This window comes from Heterobasidion irregulare (assembly GCF_000320585.1).
Source record: "Heterobasidion irregulare TC 32-1 unplaced genomic scaffold scaffold_12, whole genome shotgun sequence".
NCBI lineage: Eukaryota > Fungi > Basidiomycota > Agaricomycetes > Russulales > Bondarzewiaceae > Heterobasidion > Heterobasidion irregulare.
Window position 1 is genome coordinate 1323302 of NW_009258208.1, and position 27642 is coordinate 1350943.

General features: G+C 46.2%; 6 protein-coding genes across 6 annotated transcripts; 4 read left to right on the forward strand and 2 right to left on the reverse strand.

Moving 5' to 3' along the window:
* Positions 1–839: 839 nt before the first annotated feature.
* Positions 840–6836, forward strand: HETIRDRAFT_430500 (uncharacterized protein; the record flags this gene model as incomplete). Its single annotated transcript, XM_009554046.1, has 5 exons — positions 840–1326; positions 1369–5800; positions 5909–5982; positions 6155–6728; positions 6761–6836. 5 exons carry the CDS (start codon positions 840–842, stop codon positions 6834–6836), a joined length of 5643 nt encoding a protein of 1880 aa, XP_009552341.1.
* A 1636-nt stretch (positions 6837–8472) lies between these two features.
* HETIRDRAFT_329349 (uncharacterized protein) lies at positions 8473–9684 on the forward strand (the record flags this gene model as incomplete). The annotated part of the gene is made up of 1 exon (XM_009554047.1): positions 8473–9684. The coding sequence occupies one exon, from the start codon at positions 8473–8475 to the stop codon at positions 9682–9684; it is 1212 nt and encodes a 403-aa protein (XP_009552342.1).
* Positions 9685–10813: 1129 nt separating this feature from the next.
* Positions 10814–11536, forward strand: HETIRDRAFT_455688 (uncharacterized protein; the record flags this gene model as incomplete). The annotated part of the gene is made up of 1 exon (XM_009554048.1): positions 10814–11536. One exon carries the CDS (start codon positions 10814–10816, stop codon positions 11534–11536), a length of 723 nt encoding a protein of 240 aa, XP_009552343.1.
* An 8487-nt stretch (positions 11537–20023) lies between these two features.
* On the forward strand, positions 20024–22714 carry HETIRDRAFT_481618 (uncharacterized protein; the record flags this gene model as incomplete). Its single annotated transcript, XM_009554049.1, has 5 exons — positions 20024–20427; positions 20499–20512; positions 20580–20780; positions 20894–21793; positions 21854–22714. The coding sequence occupies exons 1-5, from the start codon at positions 20121–20123 to the stop codon at positions 22712–22714; spliced, it is 2283 nt and encodes a 760-aa protein (XP_009552344.1). The 5' UTR covers positions 20024–20120.
* Positions 22715–23044: 330 nt separating this feature from the next.
* On the reverse strand, positions 23045–24424 carry HETIRDRAFT_455690 (uncharacterized protein; the record flags this gene model as incomplete). The annotated part of the gene is made up of 3 exons (XM_009554050.1): positions 23045–23079; positions 23765–23915; positions 24029–24424. 3 exons carry the CDS (start codon positions 24422–24424, stop codon positions 23045–23047), a joined length of 582 nt encoding a protein of 193 aa, XP_009552345.1.
* Positions 24425–24657: 233 nt separating this feature from the next.
* HETIRDRAFT_329278 (uncharacterized protein) lies at positions 24658–24978 on the reverse strand (the record flags this gene model as incomplete). The annotated part of the gene is made up of 1 exon (XM_009554051.1): positions 24658–24978. A coding segment is annotated over one exon (321 nt), but the record flags the coding sequence as incomplete, so codon positions are not given.
* Positions 24979–27642: the final 2664 nt, after the last annotated feature.

Below are 27642 nucleotides of genomic sequence, written 5' to 3' on the forward strand. Positions count from 1 at the left end.
AGTGGAAGGATGGAGAATGTTTAGGAAAGGGGCAAGGTCTAGGGCATTCCAAGCTGAAAGGAGGGGAAGGTTCTGAGCAATTCTGAAGGAAGCTGAAGGAATATTCTACCACATTCTGAGCCTTTCTTTTACTTTCCTTTCTGTTCCTCTGCTTTCCTCCTAATTCTTTTTATTTCTACAGCATTCTTTGTGACTCACAATGACTCTACTCAGCCTGTATATACTAGGAAGGAGATTCCCACTTGAAATAGTATATAAGAAGGCTGATTGTCCTGCTTCAGGCAGAGACCATCTCTCCCTCTTACTTTTACTCAGTCAGTCAGTGCCAGTCAATAAGTTCTTTGAGTGATATCAGTTGGAGATAAGCTGCAAGACTTGTAGGGATACTAGACGAACTAGTAGCTCGCCTTCAATCTGTGTAGCACCTCAGCAACTTGAATCACAAAGTTCTCAAGCCTCTCCTCATTATTCTCAACGTTTACGGAGTATTGTCTTTGTTAGTGGTCCGGCATCACTTCAGAAATTCGCTAAATAGCTCAGGATATTCTCATCGTTGCCTATAACTGTGACCAACATCTGTGTATCGTGCCAACACCAGAAGGTATCATCTAGAACAGCAATCAAACGAACACTAGGTACATCCGGAAAAACAGGAAACCCCAATCGTATCTAGGGGAGAAACCATTCCTCTCCGCAACATAATTGGAGCCCACCGCGAGGGAGGTATTGTTGCCGACATTCTAGGCTATATACCTTCACATCGTTGAGGTATTTTCACACAGAAACTATTATTTTATCGAATATTCTTTGGTCACTAGTCAGTCATCAATACATTCATCATGTCTCAAGGCTTGCAACCTCCCACAATGGGTGGTGGTCATAACATCACTACAGCACCTACCAACCCCATCATCAATACCGCAGAATCCATTCTTACCCTACCTCTTGTTGGAAACAAGAAAGCACCGAAGAAGTTCACTGGAGATTACAGAGAAGTCTCAAGGTTTATCAGACACTTTGAAAGGTTGTGCCAACAACATGACATCACTTCAGACCAAGACAAGTGCGAGACTATTAGACTCTACTGCTCTACAAGTGTTGTTGAGTTCATTGAAGGATTGAAGTCATTTATTGATGGACAGTGGGATGCATTGAAGAAGGATCTAGAGAAGTACTATGATGCTGCTCTCTATACTCAGCGTTTCAAGAAGAAGGATCTTACAGAGTTTGTGAAGAAGACCAAGTACAAGCGTATGGGAGACCTAGCAGCATGGTGGAGATATGCTAGAGATTATATCAAGATTGGTGGATGGTTAAAAGGAAAAGGTAAGATTACTGAAGATGAATTGAATACTTACTTCTGGGCAGGTATTGGACGTGGTCTGCGGTCTAGGATTGAAGCAAGACTGCTTGCATCTCAGCCCACTAGGGATAACTCTAAACCCTATCTTATGAAGGAGGTATCAGATATTGCGGAAAAAATTCTGCAGAGAGAAAAATTCGACGAGTATGTGGAATCGGATGACAGTGATGAATTTGGAACAGATTGGTCTGGCGATTCAGAATCTTCAACAGAAGAGAGCACAGATGAGGATATCAGGGTAGTCGAGGCAAGGAAAGCCAAAGCAGAGAGGAAGAAGAAGGAAAGTAGGAAGAAGGTTAGATATGAGAGGGAGCATCAAAGTCGCATGAAGGAACCAAGAAGTGGGGAAGAGCGCAGACCAAAAAGAAGAGGTACACCACCTCCTTCTGCTGCGAAACTAAGACAGAGTGAACAACAGGACGAGATTGAAGAACTCATCAAGCAAATGAGCAAGATGAATATCAATGATCCAACCTATGGCTTAGTCTATTATAGGGCATTAAAGCTTGATCCAACAGTTGCAGCAGTCGTGCGGGCTCCTAGATTAGATACACCTCCACCATCAATCTTGCCAGATCGTAGGGCTCCTGCTAGAGAAGCACCACCCCATATGACGTCAGGAATTTCTCAGCCAAATTTCCCACCTGCTAGACCACCAATCTCTGAAATGATTTGCTTTGGCTGTGGTGAAAAGGGCCATGGAATTTCAAACTGTGCTAAAGTTGCAGAACTAATCAAGGATGGAATGCTTGCTAGGGATAATGGAGGAAGACTTACTCATGGAAATGGAGCAAGAATCCAAAGATTCAATGGGGAATTCATTATTCAAGCTGCTGAACGTGAAAGGAATCGATCAACTAGAAGTAATCTGATCACCATTGATGGAGGTTCAAGCACACCCAATCATCATTCCTATCACACAGCAAGGTTCACTTCAGATCTGGATTCAGAATCTGATTCAGACGCAGGTTCAGAGGATGAAATCTATATGGTACAGCAGACAGAAGGCAGCTTATGGGATGTATATCCAGTCGAAAGGACAGAGAAGACTCTGCACAAGAAAAGAAAAATGGAGTTTGACGGAGTATACCCACCACCCAGAAATAAATCTCAAGCTAAAGAGAAACAGAAAGAAAAGGAAGAAATTCCTAGGCCGATCGAAGTAACTAGAATTCCTGGAGAAAAGGTTGGTCATCCTCAGAGATGGAAAGGTAAGGAACCTGAAAGAAGAGGAGTGCAATGGGAAGAAACAAGAGGAAGGAAGGAAGAAGAAGAAGAAGAGGAGGAAGAGTTACCTTCAATTAAAGTGCACCGCGATAGTGATGGAGCAAGAAGAACTCAACAAACTGAGGGATCAGGAAGTCGGGCAAGTATGCCTGAGAATGTGCTACCACCAAGAGTGATGGAGCCAAAGCGTAGAAAGGTGGAGATCACACCAATAGAAGAACCAATGAGGTTTGATCCCAACAATGATGACGATTTTATTATGGAAGATGCTACACAAGGTACTACAAAAGAGGACAAAACCAAGAGAAATCCTGCTAAGAAGAGGACACCTCGGCAGTCGGTGATTTCCACTATCGTAGACCCTATGGCAGTGCTCGGACAAATCTTGCGGTCACCAGTTCAGTTGCCTGTCGGAGATATTTTAGGCTCGTCAAAAGAACTGGCTAATCTGCTTACCAAAAATCTGCGGCCAGTTACATCTTCGGAGGTAGAAGGAAAGTCTCTGATGGCAAAAAGGGATCAACAGGAAAATTCAAAAGGAAAGGAAAGAAATACCTTGGAGAATGAATCGACAGATGATCAGTCGCATAGACCATTGATCAAAATACCAGTTGAGATCAATGGCATAATTCTTGAAGGAATATTTGACACTGGTTCGAACATCAACATAATCAGTAAAGATGCTTGGCAACGAGCTACGCGTTGGCCGATGAATATGAAACGAGGGATAACAATGAAAGATGCAAACGGAGGTGAAGGTTACTTACCGGGAATGCTAGCAAATGTTCCGCTTCGATGCGGGAATATTCAAACGCGTGCCGATTTATTTGTGGCGCCGCATGTGTCGTTTGAGCTCCTGCTTGGTAGGGCCTGGCAAGAAACTAATCTAGTGGCTCTAGACGAATTACGAGATGGTACTTACCTTTTGTTCAAAGATCCAGGTGATCCGGACGAAATCTTACACCAGTATTTTGTGGGACCGCGTCGGGGCCCGAGTGTGAGTACCACTGGTATAAATGGAGCTGCCAGGAATAATAAGATAGGACAAGTCAATAAAGTGGATGCAGGGAAGGGAATAGAAGTAGGGGACTCACCGAGTGATAACAACTCGAGAACGGATCGAGAAGGGTCGAGTATGGGCGAGAATCAGCTAGAAAAGGCTGGAAAGGAAGAAAAAGAGTTAGCAAGGGCAGAGGAACAAAAGAAAGTATCACAGGACCGGATGGAGGGACGCGTCACCGTAGGAGCGAGAATTGAAGAGAAACACCTAGAAATAAAAGCAAAAGGTATAAGTAACAAGATAGCTAAAGAAGAGGACGTACCAGCATCCCTTTCCACTATGTCTGGCACCGCAGAGATACGCCTTGACTACATACCGCTCGTTGAGACGGTCGCAAACCTACCGCTCCCAACGTGGGATGGAGGCGCGAGGCAGACAGCGCTTCAGGCTATTCAGCAAGCGCTCACGGAAATTGGATACCTACGGCGTACTCACCAGCTCACTGACCAGATTTTGACCTCACCTTATTCTATCGCTCTTGATGCCGGTATTGAGAATGGATATACCTATCATTCCTCGATCATGCTACATGTTGCTCAGCTGTCTTCGCATCCCGGGGAACCTTTGTCGTTGCGGATCGGCCATTCGTTCGTCAAGACGTATTTTGGATTGTCGGGAGGGGTGTCGGAAAGGGTTGAGTACCCTACGCTTCGAAGCCAGGTACTGTTCTTCAATACGGAAAATCCTGTGAATAGAATTGTGAGCGGACAGCTTACTGAAGAAGAAACGCACTTACAGGGTAATGATACGGCGCCGACAGGCATTCACGCACCTCCGGTCATTGAAGCGATAGAAATCGACTCACCAGCTCCAACTCTACAGTTACCGGAAGACAACGAACTTGAGGACCAGGAGCGCGAAGGACCTATGGTTGGACCAGTGTCAGTACAGGCAAATGAAGGGATAGGGTCGGTGCGTTTTCAGAGGCTGCTTGAGAGGATCGAGGTGATTAGAAGGGAAAGGGAAGGAAGGGTTTTGAATGAAAGGGATGGAGACTGGATGGAAGGTGACGAGAGGCGTCAGAATATAGGTCAGGGGGACGGACCTTTCAACGATGGAACCATTGATCCTGGACTGCTCATGGCAGAAATCTCAGAGCCTCCTTTTCATCGGCTTGTCGACTCCTATAACTCCACTCCTGCTCCGAACAACTCTCGCGAGGCATCGGTCTTGCTCTTGGAATGCGCACCAGCTAGCATGCAGAGAGAGCCGGTAGCGACGAGGGAAGGATTCCTGGAAAACAGATCAGTAGGACAGAGGGAAGAAGAAGGGACTCACAGCTCAGACGACAGGCAGGCAGCCGCGTTTGTTATGGCGCGTGGGGAGTACGCTTCAGTGGATTTGAGAGATCAGTATGGAAGGCAGGCCGCGTTTATCCCTTCATTAGCGGCACCTGAAGTGCTTTCAGCCGGTGACGACCAGCCTCAGTTCGTCCGTAGGGGAAGCTTTGTTGAGGTGGCCAGTACGGGTGAAGTGGTAGCAAGGCTTGACGAGGCACCGAGCAGTTTCCCTGATGCGGGGTACCTATCCGACATCGCTCACACACATCCCGTTACTTTCTTTGAACTTGCGGATCAAACGGTTGTCGGCTACTCACCTAATATGGTGCCGAACATCCCTATCTTTCCTTTTATCCCTGGCGCTTCGTACTTGCCGGCTCTAGCTCATGCAACAATCGCAGTGGTTGTCTTCTGGAGAAGAAGGATCCAGCGCTTGGTCCTGCGAGTAAAAAAGAACTTTGAAGAACGGGAGGAGGAGGCGTCAGAGGAGGAAATAATAGAGAAGGACTCAGAGGTCCAGAGGGAATTAAAGCACCCGTGTGTTATCCATCTTCTTGATACACCTGGAAGTCACTCGGATTTTGCAAGTTTGCTGGTGCATCCACGAGACTGGAGCCCACTCTTCACGGTGGAAGAGGGCGCATTCTTCAGGACGACCATCGATTACTTCAGGCTCGTTGGAAGGTGGGATTTTGCTGAGGCTCTGCATACGCTGCTAGGACTCCATTTTGCAGATGACGACATTATACGGTGGCTAGTCAACAGCAACCTCGCGGATCCACAGCGCAGCACTCACCAAGATCTTTACGACAATTCCTTTCGGCGCGCAGAAGCGAAGGTCCACGCGCTCATCCTGCGTGAGGATCCCTGGTATGCATACCCTGGGGAAAATTCTTCAGAGGTTAGTGAGATTGATTAGGGTGCGAGTGTTCTGTTATTTCATGCTATGCCTCGTTCTTATTTTCTTTTTACATGCAGCATCCGAGTTTCATTTTTTCTATCACCCAAACCTTGTTTCTTCATGCTTGATCGAATTTTGGTTACACTCATATGTGAGTTTCCTATATGTTCAAATTCCTGAGGACCATAGTATTCAGCTCGGACCTATTGAGGGCACATCTCGAAATTTCTCAGTCGCACTTCCATATTTTGTCTGCTCAGTCATTTTATGCCTTCCTTTCTGCTTCAGTATGTGTCTTCCTTACAATGATTCTGATATGATAGTGGACTGCTTGATGCTTTTGGCTTATGCATTCGGTCTGTGTGTACGATACAACGATTCTGCACGTTTTGAGAATGGGCGATTTATGCTCGCGTTGATCGGATTGGGTGGCGCGCTTCTTTTGAGCCTACAGGGCATTCATTTTTCATTTACAGCAGGCTTGTATGCTTGGTTTTTACGGGTCTGGAGATGCCCGCATATTGTAGAGCAATGTGAACGCGTCTACAGCTATGTCGACGAGAAATCAAGCTCACCAAAAGCTCAGTCCAAGGAGCCGGAACCGGTCCGAGTGGCACACGTGAACGCAGTGGCGGCAAATCGGAATATGCCGAGCCACCCTGAGAATCAGTTCTCGGGTACAATGTATAAGCGAGTCGATCAAAAGGTGAAGCCAGTGGCTGGAACGTTTCCGGAGTTTGCCCGAGTCACGAGGCAATTCCCGGAAGATCCCTTGCTTAGTCTGCCGGTTTTGACTCCTAATCCTCCGGAATTCAAGCCAACAGAAAGGATTTCAGAGGAGGGAATGAAGATGTTGCTTATTAATGAGGAAGGATGGCTTTGGCCAGAAGAAATCAAGTTATTTCAACATATTATGGTGTTAAATCAAGAGGCGTTGGCATTCAAAGAAGAGCAGAGAGGGACTTTCAAGGAATCATATTTCTCTCCATATATTATTCCAGTTGAACCTCATACACCATGGATTCATAAAAATATTCCCATTCCTCCAGGAATCAAGGACAAGGTTATCAAGTTACTCAAAGACAAAATAAAGGCAGGAGTGTATGAACACAGTCAATCGGCATATCGGTCAAGATGGTTCTGCGTCTTGAAGAAGAATGGAAAACTCAGGATTGTTCATGATCTTCAGCCATTAAACAAGGTTACTATTCGGGATGCAGGACTTCCTCCAATTGTCGATGACTTTGTAGAACCTTTTGCGGCAAGAGCTTGTACTACAGTTTTTGATTTATTCTGGGGTTTTGACGGAAGAAAAGTGCATACAGATAGCAGGGACCTGACAGCCTTTTTGACTCCTTTAGGTGCTCTCAGGCTAACTTCGATGCCAATGGGATTTACCAACTCGGTTGCAGAATTTCAGAATAGCATGGTTTTTATTCTGCAAGACGAAATACCTGATAAAGCAAACATTTTTGTAGATGATTTAGGGATTTCAGGACCAGAAACTACCTATCCTGATGAGAACGGTAACCCAGAAGTTCTAAAAGAAAATCCAGGAATCAGGAGATTTATTTGGGAGCATGCAGTTGATGTTCATAGGATTATGCATCGAATGAAGCATGCGGGCGGTACCTTTTCACCAAACAAAGCCCAAATTTGCAGAAAGGAAGTGGTCATTGTCGGACAGAAGTGTACTCCTGATGGGAGGAAACCAGAAGACAAGAAAGTGGAGAAAATTCTTAAATGGCCAACGCTGGCCACAGTGAAGGAAGTGCGCGGCTTTCTAGGACTATGCGGTACCGTCAGGATTTGGATTCCAAATTACTCACAGATAGCTAGGCCGCTTACAGAACTTGTGCGAAAGAACACAGATTTTATTTGGGATGACAGGAGGGAAAAAGCTTTCAATATGCTCAAGCAACTCGTATCTTCAGCGCCAGCGCTCAGACCAATTGACTATGAGTCATTAAATCCAATCATCTTATCAGTTGACTCCAGCTATGTAGCTGTAGGTTTCATTCTCTCTCAGCTTGATGATCAAGGAAGAAGAAGACCTGCTCGGTACGGATCGCTACCAATGAGCGAAGTTGAGTCTAGATATTCTCAGCCCAAACTGGAATTATTTGGACTATACAGAGCACTCAGACACTATAGGCTATACATCATAGGGGTCAAGAATCTTTATGTGGAGGTGGATGCAAAATACATCAAAGGGATGTTAAACTCGCCAGACTTACAACCAAATGCAGCTATTAATAGATGGATTCAAGGAATCTTGCTCTTTGATTTCACACTGGTCCATGTTCCAGCAGAAAGGTTCAAGGCGGAGGATGCCCTATCAAGAAGAAGGTTAGGAGAAGATGAAGAAGCAGAATTCGACGATGATAGCTGGTTAGAGTCTATTACTTATCATGTCGGCGGAGTAGGGAAAGAATACCCAACAGGAGCCATTCAAAAGACAAGAAGCTATCAAGTAGAAGACCTTCCATCTACATTTGCAGCAGCTATCTCTCAGGAAAAGAATCTACAGGACATATTCAAATTTCTGCAGACACTTCAATATCCGGAATATGTTAAATCCACCCAAGACGATAGGAGGTTTATACAGAAAGCTACCAAATTTTTTATTCAGAAAAGCAATATGTTCAAAAGGAATGGAGATAAGCCACCCTTAAAAGTTATCTTTGACAAAAATCAACGGTTAGATATTCTGACAAGAGCGCATGAAGGATTAGGGCACAGAGGAGAACAAGCAGTGTTTGAAACTATCCGGATCAGGTTCTTTTGGCCGCATATGTTCAATGACGTGCGTCACCATGTGCGATCTTGTCATGAATGCCAAATCAGAAGCACTAGAAGAGTTGAAGTGCCCTTGACAATATCGACACCTAGTACGGTCTGGAGTAAGATTTATGTTGACATAATGCTCATGCCGCTTGCTAAAGGATACAGATATATTGTAGCAGCCAGAGACGATTTATCTAGAGCCTCAGAAGGACGGGCCTTGCGTAGGGCAGACTCTAAGACACTGATGAAATTCTTCTGGGAACAAATCTATTGTCGTTATGGAGCAGTCGGCGAAGTCGTCACAGATAATGGATCAGAAGTCAAAGGAGCATTCAAGCTTCTTTTGGAACGAATGGGAATCCCTCAAATCACTATCTCACCCTATAACTCTAAAGCCAATGGAGTCGTTGAAAGAGGGCACTTTATTATCAGAGAATCAATTGTCAAGGCCTGCGAAGGAAACATTGCGAAGTGGCCAGAAAAGGTACAAGAAGCATTCTTTGCTGATAAGATCACAATCAGCAAAGTCACAGGATTCTCGCCATACTATCTTTTACATGGGGTTCACCCAGTTCTGCCCTTTGACTTAACAGAATCTACATTTTTGGTGAAAGGCTTCAAAAGTGGTATGTCAAGAGCAGATCTTTTAACTTTGAGGATGCGGCAAATCCAGAAGCGGCAGACAGATTTGGATAGAGCAGCAGCCCAGCTGACAAAGTTTAGGATCAGATCAAAAGAGAAGTTTGAGAAGAAGTTCCAAAAGCGGATGCAATTTGGACCATTTGATCCGGGTGACTTGGTTTTGGTGCGACACACAGAAATAGAAAAGAGTCTAGACAGGAAGGCCAAGCCAAGATACAGAGGGCCTTATCAAATAGTACGACGTAATCAAGGCGGTGCCTACATTCTTAGCGAATTAAGCGGGGAAATTATGAGGGAAAAATATGCAGCATTTAGGATTCTACCATATATTGCCAGAGATAGGAAGGCGCAAAGAATCATGCAGTCTAGATACAGAGGAGGGAGCACCGAACCTAAAGACAGCAGCTCAGAAGAAGAAGACTAAAAATAGAAAAGAAGCTGGAAGAACGGTGATAAAGAAGACGTGGATTAACATGAGCCTGATGCCAAGGAATTAAAAAAGGAAGCTCGGAAAATCAGGACACACAAGCGCACATAGGAATGAACGGGGAAAGAAACAGGGAAGTTGTAAAACAAAGTTCCTCATTCCACTCGCCATCATCTTCACCCTCAGTAACACGTCGTCTACCTCATCTGCCATGAAACCTTTACTTAAGATTGGTCAGGGAATCAATATCTATCCCTATAGCGCTATACCGGTAACTACCGGACAGAGCTCGACGACAGGGACGATCTGTATCATGGAGCACATGGAAGGGGACCCATCAACTCTATGTTCAGCGGCACCCACCTTAACGCGTGGATTGATTAATCTGTTCAATGTGCCTGGAGGATTAAGGATAGAAAAGAAGGTATGGATTTTGGAGAAAGCAGGACTGGATGCGGTATGGGAAGGGAAGCAGTTGCTGACCAGATGTGAAGAAGAGGATGCATGGATGGAGGTGAATATTCAGCAGTATCTGGGAACAGACCCGATGGTGAGCTTGTTTAGAGGATCAGTGCGGAGCGAAGAACCAGGAAAAGTTAACTGGTGGGCAGACCATATTCTGGTGCCTAGCGTAGCAGCAGATGTTATGGGCATCCTCACTTATTCGTTCAGAATGCCAGACATTACCCTATTTTTTGCTCGTCCTTACTTACAGTTTGTGCCAAGGCTTGGCGAGATAGCTGACAGCTCATTTGAGCACACTGCGTTCATTTCCAGACTTCAGCGTGACGAGAAGGAGACCAAGGAATGGCAGTATAACAGATAATCTTTCTTATTTCTCTTAAATCTCTTCTACTATAACTATGGGGAGCAGACAATTTTCATACCACTTTTGCTTTTTGTCATTTTATTATCAGTTTACTTTTACTCAGGAACTTATGAAGATACAGCTGACGGTTTCAGCATTTAGGAGCATATGTGGTGGCGACACAAGGTTGATACCGGAAAATCTAGAGCGGTCGCGGCTTTAAGGGTTCAAAAGCTTGGCTATGGACAAATTACAAGAAGGGAGCATAATCTATGGGAATATATTAAGGCTAACTAAGCGTGTCAAGTATCAACCATCATGTCGACTAACCACAGTGATCAGTTGTCGTGGTGGAATACTCTCCCTCGATCATTATTCCGCAAGCGGAGCACCATCTTTCCTCAGCCACCAGTGGACTTCCAGCCACTTATAGTTCCATCTCACCCACGGCCGGATTTGATTGATGTTGCATCAGTATTTCCTCCCCCACGCTCATTCTCATCTATTTTATCTGAACCTATACACCGTGTCGACCTCGCATTACTCGCACCATCCATCACTGTTCCAGAAACACCAGTTAATGTGCCTGGTACCATAGCAATTACCCCCGTGGAGCCTGGAATTCGGATGCCACCAATGCAGGCAGGAGGAATAATGATGGGAGTAACGGTGATTACAGAGCGAGATGGAGTATGGTTGGAGGAAGGAGTGTCGATTGACGTTATCGAAAAGAAGGAAAACGGAGTATTTGACTATCAGTCAATTGTCCTGGGGCAGAGAATCTGGAGGGATGATAGGATTGTGGTCTTTTCAGGAAAAGCAAGTGGCAAGCAGATCGTCGTTATCGCCTCTACTCATCGGGTCAACTCACCCTCTCCCATGGGATACGCTCTGTATCATAACTTTGGCGAGTACATTCGTGCTCTTTTTATTGCCGATCGTGAACGAGAAGTAACATCTACTGAGGATGTGGAGGAAATCACCAGGCGGGCATTAGGAGGAGCAGGGGCTCAGATATTTCGTCGCTTTCGTCATGCCTAATCTTGTTTTACGGTATGCTCCATAAACATTCTTACAGTCTATCCTTTCTTCCCTTTTGAGTTTCTATGGACATGCCTTTGGTATCACGATTCAACAATCTTTTTAACATTCATTAGCACTTCCAAGTTTCTTTTTTTTGAAATCATGGAATCACGTAGCCTAAAAAGAATATACCATCAACCGGGGACGGTTGAATGCTAGTGCCCCGCGGATGTCGCGCTCGCACATTGTTAGGCATCAAATAGTGATGGTAGAATGGAGGGCAGAATATCTGACTAGAAGAAAGAAAAGAGAAACAACCTGGAAGGGACAGGACATTTAATTCCGATTTTCTACATATTTTTCGAGTATTTTACCACTTAAACTTGATTTCCTATCCCTTTTCATACTTATAATTCGCTTTTGGGACAGATTCCAGAGCCTAGGGTCTATTTCAGAAAGGGCTAGACCATGGCAAGACAATAAGGAATGGAAAGAAAGCAGTGGAATCTGGTAGAATAGAAGGGAGCTTTAGTGGAAGGATGGAGAATGTTTAGGAAAGGGGCAAGGTCTAGGGCATTCCAAGCTGAAAGGAGGGGAAGGTTCTGAGCAATTCTGAAGGAAGCTGAAGGAATATTCTACCACATTCTGAGCCTTTCTTTTACTTTCCTTTCTGTTCCTCTGCTTTCCTCCTAATTCTTTTTATTTCTACAGCATTCTTTGTGACTCACAATGACTCTACTCAGCCTGTATATACTAGGAAGGAGATTCCCACTTGAAATAGTATATAAGAAGGCTGATTGTCCTGCTTCAGGCAGAGACCATCTCTCCCTCTTACTTTTACTCAGTCAGTCAGTGCCAGTCAATAAGTTCTTTGAGTGATATCAGTTGGAGATAAGCTGCAAGACTTGTAGGGATACTAGACGAACTAGTAGCTCGCCTTCAATCTGTGTAGCACCTCAGCAACTTGAATCACAAAGTTCTCAAGCCTCTCCTCATTATTCTCAACGTTTACGGAGTATTGTCTTTGTTAGTGGTCCGGCATCACTTCAGAAATTCACTAAATAGCTCAGGATATTCTCATCGTTGCCTATAACTGTGACCAACATCTGTGTATCGTGCCAACACCAGAAGGTATCATCTAGAACAGCAATCAAACGAACACTAGGTACATCCGGAAAAACAGGAAACCCCGATCGTATCTAGGGGAGAAACCATTCCTCTCCGCGACACCGGGATCAGTCGACACTATGTGCACTAATGAGTTCAACCCCTGAGGGATCTTTGACACTCCTGTTCCAACCCCGGTAGAGTATGACAATGAAGATGCTATGGAAGACTTGCCTGTTATTAACAAGGACCTGTTCTTTGAGATGAGTGAGGTGTTGTTTGACACCCTCAAGGAATCTGGCTTGGGTGGCCTGGTATCTGAGGGTATATCCCCCCTAGCTTTTGATGAGAATTCCCTGATCCGGAATGCCTATGTCTCCGCCTATCTTCTCTCTTTGTGTCATGGTGCTATGCAAGAGACTGTCAAAGCTCATTTGGATGCTCTTTACAAGTCCTTCATTAGTTTCAAAAGAAGGACAGGCATTGAGCTACGTGGTCTGGACAACATGGTGCACATACTGCAGACTATTGAACAATGCTTGCATATTGACTCTAACATGTACATTATGTACTACTTCCTCTGTACAATCTACTGGGCTTGGCATTACCCCTCAACCCTCTATGAACTTGCTGCCAATATGTGTACTAAGCCTGGATGCTTGGGAAGACTCTACAGCATGAAAAAGCTGACTGATGGTCATATCAAGTGAACCCCACTCAAAGTCCTCTCAACAGTGCCCATTATCCCAATGATATAGTAGTTCCTGCTTTGACTAGGTAAGTATGAAGAATTCTAGCATTGGAGGATACCGGGGCTTAACAATAGGTATGAAGATGCTCACTAGACTATGGGCGACATTACAGATGCTTGGGGGTGGTGTGCTGTTGCTTGGGGTTTGGAGCAGCATAGGAAGGTCAGTATTATGTCATAGACCTATAATGTGCACTAATGCATGAAGGAGTCCCTAGGATAAACCTCCACTTGGTTGTAGAGTCATAGACTCTAATGGATAAAGATGACAGATTGTCTTTGGGCCCTTTCAAGGAATTTGGTGTTGCTTTCTGCCTTGTCCTCAAAGAGATTAAGATGATGATCTTTGAGATCTTCTTGATGGTGAGAAGGAACTGGATGATCTTCTCCTGTCCAACAGATGGCATAAGGAGGTGTCTAACTGAGAACGCAAAAGGCAGCTAGACTGGTGTAGTAGCAGATGAGTGGAAGGAGGGATAGGAAGGGAGACAAGTCCAGTGCATTGTCAGATCATGTCAAGGATTTCTCAGATCTGACAAAGATCACAAAGTGTGGGCTAGGAAGATAGCCAGACACTGGGCACAGTGCAGAGATTAAGTGTATTACAGGTAAACAAGCTGAGCTTCTTAGAAGCTCATCTCACCTATTTATATAAAGAAGTATCTAGGGCTGGATCATAATCTGGTCTGTGCACTTCTCAGGTACCAAAATAAACAATTGAGATCCATAAGTGAAGATGCATCATCAATCTAAGTATAGTACCAGATCACTAATGTCTGTTCACATCTATATCAAATGTCTAGCCATATCTTGATCAATCAGGAACCAGGAACAGGGGTCGGGAACCAGTGTCTATCTATGTCAGGAACCAGGAACCCTAAGTTAGCATTTATGTGTTAGCATGTAAATGGTAATGAGTTATAGAGAGTGGTCCAAGTCCGAATTACGTCTAAAGCACTTGACCAGCCTATCTACTCACATGTAAAGCATGTGTTAGGACATGGTCCTAACAGTTAGTACCATAGTATTGTTAGGGGAGTAGAGGGTGTACTAGTGGAGGAGAAATGACAGCAATTTGTGTCACTGCTGTATGGTCTTCTTCTCTCCCTTAACTTAGACTGGTATGTTGGTTCTTATTTTAGCACCCTGAATTACTTGATTGGTTGCCTTCTAGGTTTTCCCCAACAAAACACTCACGTGCATACTCCATAGGTGCCATCTATGTCGCAATTTTCAACAATCCATGCTCAAAGCGCTTTCTGCCACAAGAGTTAATTCTCTATCATGTGATCCCTGGTCCTCATGGGCCAACTTTGGAGCAACTTAATCAAATCATCATCTGGAAAACCACCCCTTTGTATTAGCTCCGAATTATATCTAATAGTGTCTAAAAGTATCTAAAAGTATTAATAGTATCTAAAAGTGTCTAATTTCCTAATTGGGAGCAACACATTGTGAGCATTGGATTGTACTCTAATTTCATGATATTAGCACTAATTCTATACAAAGAAGTCTTTAATTAGCAGTAGGATAGTAAGTACCACTACTCTATTAGTGAGAAAATAAAGATGTGGCACATTCTATACTATTTTAGCACATTACTCTCCTTCATATATGCCTGCACCATAATCTTGTAGCTCTTTTGCTGACTTTCTAGCTGCCTTTTAAAAGGACATAGAAAGAGAGAAATGTGCATTGATGCCCCCAGCCACTTTGTTGGCAGCTTGGCAGCTGCCACAAGAGGCTATGAAGATGTCAGTACCTTGGCCTTGCACACAAGATCATTGAAGTTGTCATTGTTAGCCAATGCCTGCTACTGGTCATTATAGGACACAACATGTGGGTTGGACTTAGGGATATGCTATATGCAGCCTTGTAGACCTTGTATATTAGTACAATGGTCAATACTGTCTTGTGCAGCACACAATCATCATCACTATTGATATTATAATTTTTAGCACTATTTATATTGTTTATTGCCTTATTATACAGAAGATGCTCAAACTTAGTATTTTCCTCTAGCTATTGGGCTGTGGAAAAAACAGTCATATTGGTATGTGGTGCCAGAATGATATATTTGCCTGCCATATAGGAAATATGCATTAAGCATATTAAGATCACCTCTAACAATCTTGTGCTTATTTATATATAGGCATGCCATACATATACCCTTGTCCCCACCCTTTACCTCACTAGTGGCTATTTAGAAAACCCCTTTCTCTTATTGGATCTTGATTATTCATAATCATGTTTTTAATCAAATTTGCAAATCAAGGTAGCATTGTCTATACTAGTAGAGTCCCATTGAATATTACACCCAATCATAGTTTTACACATTCTCAGTCCAAATTGTATAAGTGCCATAATTTATTTTTATCCTATATAAAGTGTATTATCAATTTTCCATTATTTTATTATCTTTTTAGCTAGTGTTTAAACTAAATCCTAAAAGACCTGACTTTTTAGGTATTTATTGACCTATTTATTTATAAGATAGAGGAAAGATAAATGTTAAATAAAATCAGAGATGTTGAGGTAGCCTATATTATGTCTACTTATTTAGATTACCAGGTTCATATCTTAGACCTTGTGGCTTAGTGGCTTAGAGCATCTGTCCCAGGTGCTTGCATACATAAGGTTGTTGGTTCAACTCTGGCAGAAGGCAAGTTTGTTATAAGGTATATTCTGTGTTTAGGTATTGAATTAGTGCTCTAATAGACATGACTCTATAAGAAGGCTATGAGAACTATGATGCTTGATTTATTATTATTTTTCCGAAATTTCAAGTTATAATCAATGCTAATAATTCATAATTTAGGAAAATTATGTCTAATTAGAACAGGTTTAGAGGGGGGGTAAGCTAAAAATGTCTAATCCTAATTGTTCTTAATTATGCATAAATAGATATAATTAGAGCTTGATACAAAGGGGTGGTTTTCCAGATGCTAATGCCTCCTTTTTTTGTAGTAGAATCTGACTGGTACAAGACTGATCAGGACAAAATTTCCCTCATGCTTTCATGCATGAGATATGGCATGGCAGGAGCCTAGGCAGAGGACTTTCTCCTCAAAATAATGGGGGCAGACTCTCTTACTGACCTAGGCACTTGGGCAGACTTCCTAAAGAAATTCAGGTTACAGTTTAGAGAGACTAGCAAAACTGACAAAGTGTGAAGCATGCTCATGACCTTCTCCCAAGGAAAGATGATAATTGATAAGTACTCCAACCAGTTCATCCTAATCACTACTGATGAGCACTCTATCTCTCTAAGCACAGAGATCCTGTTTTTCACAGTTTTATGAGCACTAGCACACTGACCTTAGGGAGTACTCCAAACACCACCAGGTGGCCCGCAGCCTAGAGCAATTCCCTCTAATGCCCACTACAACCTTAGTATTGTGGTGATGAGCAGGCACCTATGCTAGAGTCTGAGGAAGGTATTTGGAAAGCTTTGAGGAAATACTAATAATGAGCATGCACCCGCGCTAGGGTCCAAGGGAGGTATTTGGGAAGCTTTAGGGAGATACTGAATAACGCCAGACAAGTACCAAAGATGCTGACTTGCACCAAACATGGTTGGTCCTCACCCAACTGACTGCAACCCTCCGAATGACATTTGGCAGCACTTGGGTCAGTTCGCCCATACTTCACATACTTACCATAACTGCATAGGAGTATTATGATAGGTGTTTACAAGATTGGAGCCAGTATTCCATGTCAGCTGATGTGCTCCGTAAGTTGGTCAGTCCTTGTTGCTTATCTTCCCAACTTCCACATAGTAGGTCAAACACAATCTTGCACCATTACTTGGCCACCCTGGTCATACATTACATCTTTTTTATTTTTCATTGGCTCACCAACACCTGTTCCTGCTACCTACACTCAAGCGACGGATCCCGAACATTTGGGATTTTGCCATTGCTGATTAACTTTTACCTTATTACCTTTGGAACCCATATGGACATCTCACCTACCTTCTTATATTCTCTGATTGCTAGGGCTTGGCACCCATTCAACATCTACTCTCATTTCATGTTTGATATTTTACTTAGGGACTTTGTTTACTATAAAAACCTACATACAACTCTGGAATAAACCAGCTTTCACACCCCACAGTTCAAAGCTCATTTGCACTCGTCTCAACCATCGAAATCGTCTTTGTCAATTCCCGAAAACTTGTTATCCTTACTGTTCGACCTTATTCGTGTTCGTATTTGACTCTTTGCTTGTACCCCTCATTCTCCCTTGTATATTATCAGAGTCCTGTGTCGCTCTTGAAGCACGTAGTTGTCGGTTGCGACACTACCTTCTCATTACCAACCGCATCGCCAACACAACTGACCGAATATTTGGTCAGTGTTCAGTGCAGTCCCAAAACTATTTGGGCACTATAATCTCACACTCCTTACTGCTTCTTAGTGTGCCATCGATTTCTGAAGTCATCACTAACAATTCCTTGTGTATTAGATACTAGCTCCAGCACCCCTATATTAGAGGTTGTTTTAGTATTGTGCTTGGCACTCAGAGTCACCTCTAGCATATCAGCACTATAATCTTACCCTTCTTGTTGCTTTTTAATAAGCCTTCAATTTCTAAAGTTGTCACTAATGATTCCTTGTGTATTAGATACTAGCTCCAGCCCTTCTTTGCTCTAGAGGTTGTTTTAGTGTTGTGCTTGGCACTTAGAGACACCTCTAGCATATCATCATTTAATAAAACATACCACAGCTATTATTGAAGCTGTGAAGTGACTATAAGGGTTATGTTGGCACAGCGCAAGGGGCAAGAAGAGTAATAGTACACTAGTGGTGTGAGGGATGATAGTGATGGCTCTGTGATTGTTTAGGATGGGGTTTCTCATCTATGGTGTTCTATATGTTGTATTGTGCTATCTACTAGTGTCTACTACACATTTTGACCATTGTAAGGCTTGAAAAAGGCCTGAATTTAGCAATCCAGCAATTTTGGGCACCTGCAAGGCCTGATCTGGTGAGTCTGGCAAAAAGTTGACTTTTTGAGGCCTGATCTGGCAATCCAAGCATTTTTTGTGAACCTTACACATGCCTGAACTTATCCAGCAAAATTTGGCTGGTTTTAGGGATTTTGCATCCAAGCTTTGCTAACTTTTGACAAATTTCTACCTAGCCTTCCAACATATTTTTGGGGGTCCTAGTTTTACATGATAATTACATGATGATCTCTAGCATCAGCAAAATAATGCCAAGAATAATGCTATTCTAATATCAGCCCTCAGCATTATAATGCCCATTCATTTTTCCAACAGAGAGCCAACAGCAAAACTACAAAGTTGACAGGGCATTTGCTTGGCAGATACAGAAGCTCACACAGTCAGAAGAATTTCATTAATATGTACTTACCATAAATGAACAAGCCAAGTCATTCATGTTGATAAGTAAGATCATATCGAAGTTGAGCAAAAGGGCACAATATGGCAATGAACAGACAAAGGTCACTGACTTGCCCAGCAGACCCAATGTTCAAAAACCGGTCTATTGCCGCATGTCAGCACTAGAGATCAGTGCAGTCCTCCCCCGACAGCCACGATGCATGTGATAATGAAATCCTGTCAGCATCGAGCATATGCAGTATACTCAGGCATTTATGCATTTGGCTAGCATCAAAGGGGGACAGGGACAAGATGATGAGCCGGATGCGATAACTTGTTCTGCATCTGTGCACCCTTTGTGTCAATGAATCAATAATATGGGTGAGGCGCAGCGTGAGCCAGTGGCATGGAGGACGCTGTGCCGTGTCTGATTCCGGGTCGTGGAGAGTATTAGCCATGCCTAGACAGGTGCGATCTGTGCCGGTGCCGCTTCCTACTGCAGAGCTTTGACGCTGGTTGCGTGCATCGGTGTTTAGAGTGATGGGATTGTGGCTTGGGTTCATAATTGTACAGTAGCTTGTGCAAGCTATAATTAGAGAGCGCTCAGATCTTGCCAATGGGAGAAGAATGCACGACCAAGTAACCGGCGAGGCATAGGCAGACTTGGCGATTCAGCGCAGCCATCGTGGACCCTTCGGCGTTGTGTGGGCGTCGATACCATCACCCTCTTCGCACAATTTCTCGCTTATCAACCGCTGTCCGTAGAAAGAACGGTGTCGAGGGTCAAGACTTTGCTGGAACAAACTCGCCTGGGTACGTAACGCGCTTGGCGTTGCGACAAGAATAGCTCGATATCGTCTTCGGATGAGGAGGGCGTAAGCACAGCTCTTTCCATTAGACTCAGAGCGGGCGGCCATGAGCCCGAGCCTGCAACACGTGGCGGATAGAAGTGACTGTGATTGGGATAGAGGGCCTGGGGCCTGTGATTGCCAGCCGATATGGCAAGTGGTAAAGCTGAGAGGAAAACGAAAGAAAGGGAGACGGAGATAGAGCGTCTCAATGGTCAAGGCATGCGGTGGGATGCGGTGAGGTACATAAAGAGGAGGACGGCACGTTTGTTGCCAACCCCGCCCGAGACGTCGATGATTCAGATGGCAGAGGCCCTTCCCGCAAACACGGCCAAACATCCGGGTGGCTTCATATTTCCATCCAGTCCCAGTGCTCGGTGCGCGATAAACACTCCGTCAGCACTTTATAAGCCTCCCCTCACCCTTGACCACACCAGCACATCCCCCTCCCTCTCGCTCGCCATTCGTGCCTGCGCTCAACACACACGCGTCCCTCACACCCTCGCCGTTCCCGCCCAGCAGCCCTATCTGCATCAGGGGCCGCCCGACATGCTTCATGACGGCCATTTCTCATCTCATCGTGTCGCACATAAAGCGCCCGACCCCTCATCATTATCTTATCACACGCCCACGGCGCAGGCTGCACCTGCGCTTGATATGACCCCAGCCTGCGCACCCGCGGAACCCGTCTTGGAGTGGGACTGGGACGTCGAGCACGACGACCGGAAGCGCGAGGCCAAGGCCGATGCGGCCCAGCATAACGCCCAGCCGTTCCTCGTCGACCGAAAGATCCTCAAGGACGTCGTCCGAGAGAAGATGGAGTGTGAGGTCGCACGGATCACATTCCTCAGCTCAGGTATGTCCCCTCGCGTCGGATGCCGTCGTGGACTCACCGCCCCGCCATCTACGCGACGACGACGCTATCAGGCACATTTCACAAGGTAGGTGCCGCTGCGCCCCCTCGCCCATCGATTGCGCCTCGCATATCTAAACGCGGGATGCTCCCAGGCCTATCTCGTCACACTAACCGACAGACGAGAAGTCATCGCGCGCGTCGCGCGTCGCTTCATGCCGCGCCTCAAGTCCGAGTCCGAGGTCGCGACCATGGCCTACGTCCGCACCCACACCAACATCCCCGTCCCCACCGTCTATTTTTACGACTCGAATCCGTACAACCGCCTTGGCGGCGAGTACATCCTGATGTCCAGGGTGCGTCATCTTTCCTGACATCGCTCTTACCCTTCTATGCGCATCACGTGATACTGACATGAGCCCCCGGCGCCCTCCCTTCCGTTCGCGCTTGTGATGATCCGTACCAAAAGGCGAAAGGCGTTCCGCTATCTACCGTGTATCACAGTCTTCCGCACTCAACGCTCATCGCGCTGCTCGACAACATCGCTGCCCTCGTGATACCCCTCTTCGCCCACAGATTCTCCGCCGTCGGCTCCTTGTACTTTGGCCCGTCCCCAGGCGCGTCTAGTCCTCAACCACTGCAGGCTGGGTCCTCGATACCCACGCCCACATTGACCTCTGTTTATTTCAGCTTCGGCGTGATGTCGCCCCTGAGCCCCGCCGCCCTAGCCGCACAGACGCCGAGGTCCGCGCCCCCACACCCCGAGCCCTACCCTTACCCCGCGTTCCCTAGTTCCCCCGAGTTCCACGTCGGCCAGATTATCTCCTGGCCGTTCTTCGGCTCGAACCGCGGCGACCTCGCACATCCCGCGGAGATCGACCGCGGGCCGTGGCGCAGCGCCCGCGCGTACCTCGACGCGTGCGGCGCCCGCGAGGTGCGCGGCGTAATCCGCGAGAACGAGGGTAAGGCGGCGCCGCACCGGCTGCACCTCGACCCGGACGAGATCCGCGCGTCGCGGCACCACCACCTGCAGGCGGTGCCGGAGGACGAGAGCGACGAGAGCGACGAGTGGGAGCTCGAGGAGAGCGAGGAGGAGTGGGACGGCCCAGGGGACGCGATGTACAGGGACTATAGGCGCATGCAGCGCAGCACGTTTCTGGTCGCGCATCTGCACCAGCGGGAGGCGATCGTCAGGGAGGAGATGGCGCGGTGGGTGAGGATGATGGAGAGGCTCGCGGTCGGTGTCGGCGCGGGGGTCGACCCCGGAGGTGGTGGTGGTGGTGGTGGTGGGGAAGAGGCGTTCGGGCTCGACTGCCACGATCTGAGCTTGGAGAACGTGTTCGTGGACGAACACGACCACTCTAAAATCGTGCGTCCCCTCTTCTGCTTTGCTTCTCGCTCGACCGACTGAAACGACCGCGGTCGACAGACATGCGTGATCGACTGGGAGTCGACGACGACGCGCCCGCTCTGGGCATGCGCGCACCTCCCCGTGTTCCTCCAATCGAGCCCCTTCACCGCGCGCCTCTTCCGCGAGGCCGTCGCGAAGCTCGCCGAGGGCGCGCCCGCGCCTCCATCCTCGTCCTCGGTGGCATCTGCACCGCCGCTCGGCGCGCTCGCGGCAGAGTGGCTGCGGTGGGAGGCGCTCGGCGCGCCGCTGCGGCTCGCGCACCGGTGCGTCGAGTGGGACGGGTGGGAGGAAGGCCTGGTGGCGAGCATTCTCGGTGCGGAGGAGCACGAGGACGCGTGGGCGCGCGACGCGCTCGCGGACGCAGCGCGCGCCGCCGCTGCGGCTGCGGCGGCGGTGGCGGTGGCAGACGGGAGCGCGGGCGCGACGGTGATGGCGACTGCGGCGGCGACGGTGACGGCGTCGCGCGGGGGCGGGTTCGAGTCTGAGGGGGAGGGGTCGGACGGCGAAGGCCCGGGCGGGGCGGGGCACCACGGTGCGCACGGGCACGGGCACGGGCAGCATAACGGGCACGGGAAGGGGCGCGCGCACGGGAAGGGCGCGCGCAGGGGCGCGGACGACGTGCTGCGGCCGCACGGGGAGGAGCGGCGGCGGCGGCTGCCGCTGCGGGGGCTCGCGCCTGCGACGGCGGAGGAGAAGGAGCGGGAGAAGGCGCTCGCTGCGACGGGGGACTTTTGTGGGGGGCGTGGGGGCGAGCTGGGGCGCCGCCTGGAGGCGCTGTTGACGGTGAATGGGAACGGGGACGGGAGCGTGAGGCGGGAGGACGTGAAGTGGGAGGGGGGAGGAGGGGAGGAGAGGGAGTACGAGGCGGAACGCGAGTGAGTGGGTGAATGGGTGGGAGGGGCGCGTGCTGGGGTCGGTCGTCCTTTTTTTTTGCTTCTTGTGCGTTTTGGACGGTGGCCTTTGACGTGCGCGTAGTGCTGTATAGCTCTATTGTGTAGTGGTTTGCAGGCCCAGGCTCGATTTGATACCGGGATATAAGTAGTATGTCCGCGGTTGTGGACAAATGTGGTTTCATGTGTACTGTACGAGTACAGGCTCGGAGACGTGAGATTCAACGCCCAACTGTTGTGCACGAACGCTGCACATTCCAGCCGTCCAACTCCCGAACCGCCTGGTGTACTATGACTGGTATTTAGCTGCAGCCGACACTCAGCCGACGGACAGACGATCCTGCTCCTGCGGCCCTGACGCGCGACGCGTGCAGGAACATCATGCACTGTACTGCACTGGTCGCAGACGCAGACGCTGAAGCCTGAAGCTCGAAGCTCAAAGCGCGAAGAAAGTGCATGCTGGCCCGCACGCTCGTTGCCCATACCCGACACGATGCGATGCCACACAAAAAAAAACGAAAGCCGTACGGGTAGTCTGCACAAAGAGAACAAGTACGGGTGAGAGTGCGGGTACGGTGAGGGCGCGTATGTATACGTATATAAGTAAAAGAATATCGAGGTCGTGATGGTCGCAGCCGAGTCGCTGGGAAGAGGAAGGAAGGGAGTGCAATGTGCATGTCCAATTCCAGTCTGTCAGTACGCGCGATGAGTGGGGACGGAAGGCTACTTGCGAATGACGGTTTATGAGGAAGCCTCATGTGTGCAAGATGTCATTGATGCAGAGGGACAGAGCCGGCTTATCTGGGGGCGACCAAGGATTACCGTGTGGTCGAGCGTAAATCTGGCAGACGTGGAGGCAGAACATGCGCTGCGGTGGGATCATGTACTCTGGCAGGGCGAGGAGAATATTCAGACGCGCGGATAGCTACCCGACAAGTGCGGGTTGGTGGTCGAGTCAAAGCACACGCGAACTTTGTCCCCGGAGCCCCAGTAGCCATCGTTTGGTGCCAGTCAAGTCGGGTGGGAAGTTGGAGCTCACCATCCTCTCGCGCTCCCTTCTCGTAGAATCCTGACCCACGCGTGGCACGAACAAAGGGAACTCCATCTCCACTGTTCGTGGTGACAAATGCTGTAAGTAACAACGCCGTCCGCTTCCGGGGTCTAGCTTCCGCCGGTGTGTCGACCTCGTCCTGTCAGACGTAGGGAGATTCTCACTGGGTTTCATCGCTGCTCCAATTATCATGCCACCTGGCAACATATATACACGATGTCATGATGCGTTTCATAGCCTCTGGTACATTACCAAGTCGTGATGCTTTTCGATGAGGGTCCCAGCTTTCACACCTTCGGCCCAATCAATCTCCCCGGAGTCATTGATTACTGAGGGATACTTCGTCTGTCCCACTGGCCCAGCCCAGTCGAAGTCGATCAGCATCCCGCCATCATATTCCAATGAGTCACCTGTCCCCGGCCTCCGAACAACCATGATGTTCGGGCGGCGCAGATCCCCGAAGACCAAGTTGGACGAGTGGAGAAGGTCTACGGCTTTCTTCACATCTACCTTCACCTTGTTGAAAGACAAGTCTTCAACTTCAGATGGCGAGTCTGAGTCTTGAGGATAAGATTTTCCGAAGCGACTGAACGCGTTCTGACCTTCGATGCGATCCATGACGACCATGGTCAGCCCACCGCGCACCATGACGGCGAGATGCAGTTTCGGTGCGAGTGGGGGATCCTGGTCAGCATCAGGAAAAGGGCGCATTACTTAGCTAGCTTTTCCGGGCTTTTCCGCACTTGTTCATTCTTATCAACTTTTTGAGAGACTTAGAGAAAAGTTCCTTTCCGAGCCCAATCAAATAAAAGTCTAACAAGTTGGATTTAAGAGACGAGCGACTAAAAAGTCAAAAAAAGTGAGAAGGCAAAAAAAAGTGATTAAAAGGCGATTTCATTCACATGATGATCAATGAATTTGTTAACATAATAAGCAGCAAAGGCATCGAGTGTGTCCATGAACTTAAAATCTTGAGGTATGTGGTTGTCTCCGTAGACACCTATTAGATGTGTACCGTGTAGGATACTGTCTACATGTATCACCGAAGTAATTCTCCCTCCCCCTAAGCCTATTTGTGGCTCCACAATCCACATACCAGTATTTGAACAAGGTCTATCATCAATTGGTACAAACCATTCAACGAGGGTGCATGGATAAGTTGTCTGCTGGTGCTTGAATAAAAAAAAGATGACAACACGCACAGTGTGACATCTAGAAAACCACCCCCTTGTATTAGCTCTGGATTATATCTAATAGTGTCTAAAAGTATCTAAAAGTATTAATAGTATCTAAAAGTGTCTAATTTCCTAATTGGGAGCAACACATTGTGAGCATTGGATTGTACTCTAATTTCATGATATTAGCACTAATTCTATACAAAGAAGTCTTTAATTAGCAGTAGGATAGTAAGTACCACTGCTCTATTAGTGAGAAAATAAAGATGTGGCACATTCTATACTATTTTAGCACATTACTCTCCTTCATATATGCCTGCACCATAATCTTGTAGCTCTTTTGCTGACTTTCTAGCTGCCTTTTAAAAGGACATAGAAAGAGAGAAATGTGCATTGATGCCCCCAGCCACTTTGTTGGCAGCTTGGCAGCTGCCACAAGAGGCTATGAAGATGTCAGTACCTTGTCCTTGCACACAAGATCATTGAAGTTGTCATTGTTAGCCAATGCCTGCTACTGGTCATTATAGGACACAACATGTGGGTTGGGCTTAGGGATATGCTACATGCAGCCTTGTAGACCTTGTATATTAGTACAGTATTTAATACTGTCTTGTGCAGCACACAATCATCATCACTATTGATACTACAATTTTTAGCACTATTCATATTGTTTATTGCCTTGTTATATAGAAGATGCTCAAACTTAGTGTTTTCCTCTAGCTATTAGGCTGTGGAAAAAACAGTCATTTTGGTATGTGGTGCTAAAATGATATATTTGCCTGCTATATAGTGCTATGATTATGTTCTATTAGGCCTTAACAGCGGTCTATTCTGATACGATCATCACAAATATCAAGCGGCCTCCATGTTGAGGCATACAACAAGGTACAGATAATAACCTTGGTCATCCACTCCCAACGGATCACCTATCGTTGGTCGAGTATTATGGGCCTTATTGCAGCGGGCATGAAATACTGCCTTACAAACTACTCACACACCAGGCATAGAACTCCTAGTCTTTCCTGGCTGGAAGGAGACGAACGGAGAAGCACAAGAGTAGTTGTTATTGAGAGAGATGACTTAGAGAAATACCTACAGATACATATATGGTATTCTCACACCCTACTTCCCAAAGTAGTATAAAAGGCCCATAGAATAGGCTGAGGATCTTCAGTCTATTCTCCTTTGTTCTGTGCAGTCTTCCTACTGCACTCTCTGCAATACACCTTTGGCTCCTGTGCTACGCGTACAGTCAAGACCATCATTCCACTCTTCCTCTATGAGCAACCTAGGGAAGAACCTCCTACTCTTGGGGTTACCGAATGAGCAGTTCGTAACATATAGGAAATATGTGCACTAAGCATATTAAGATCATGTCCAACAATCTTGTGCTTATTTACATATAGGCATGCTATACATATACCCTTGTCCCCACCCTTTACCTCACTAGTGGCTATTTGGAAAACCCCTCTCTCTTATTGGATCTTAATTATTCATAATCATGTTTTTAATCAAATTTGCAAATCAAGGTAGCATTGTCTATACTAATAGAGTCCCATTGAATATCACACTCAATCATAGTTTTATACATTCTAAATTTCTAAATCCAAATTGTGTAAGTGCCATAATTCATTTTTATCCTATATAAAGTGTATTATCAATTTTCCATTGGTTTATTATCTTTTTAGCTGGTGTTTAAACTAAATCCTGAAAGACCTGACTTTTTAGGTATTTATTGACCTATTTATTTATTAGATAAAGGAAAGATAAATGTTAAATAAAATCAGAGATGTTGAGGTTGCCTATATTATGTCTACTTATTCTAATTACCAAGTTTATATATTAGACCTTGTGGCTTAGTAGCTTAGAGCATTTGTCTCGGGTGCTTGCATACATAAGGTTGTTGGTTCAACTCTGGCAGAAGGCAAGTTTGTTATAAGGTATATTCTGTGTTTAGGTATTTAACTAGTGCTCTAATAGATATGACTCTATAAGAAGGCTATGAGAACTGTGATGCTTGATTTATTATGATTTTTCCGAAGTTTCAAGTTATAATCAATCCTAATAATTCCTAATTTAGGAAAAATATGTCCAATTAGAACAGGTTTAGAGGGAGGGGTAAGCTAAAAATGTCTAATCCTAATCTTTTATAATTTAGTATAGTAGAGCATTAATTATAGCTAATTAGAGCTTAATACAAGGGGGTGGTTTCCCAGATGCTAGGCTAGATAACCCCAAGAGTTTCTTTTTCTATTTATAGCAGGCAATTATGACTCATGCCTACCAAGTGTATCAGGGACCACTGGACTGGCACCAAATGACTTTGATTACTAATCTTACCATTACCAATTATAGAAACAAAGGACTTATCAATCTTCTAGCCCTTTGTAGTGGTCTAATCAGCTTCTGCCATAATGGGTATAACTCTTTTGACATAAATCTCCTCCTCTGACATTCTTTATAGGAGTGGATCTTGACCCTCATGCATATCCCCTATAAAACAAATACCATTAACTGGTTCCATGTCATAGGCTTTGGACAGGTACATTTGGTCACCAACAAATACCTGCTAACAGGATCTCTGCCAGAGTGGCTATTCCCACTTGACAACAGAGAAGTGCATCACATTACCACCTACTAGTCTGAAGGATCTAATCTAGCAGACAATATTGGGCCATGGTATATGTCAAG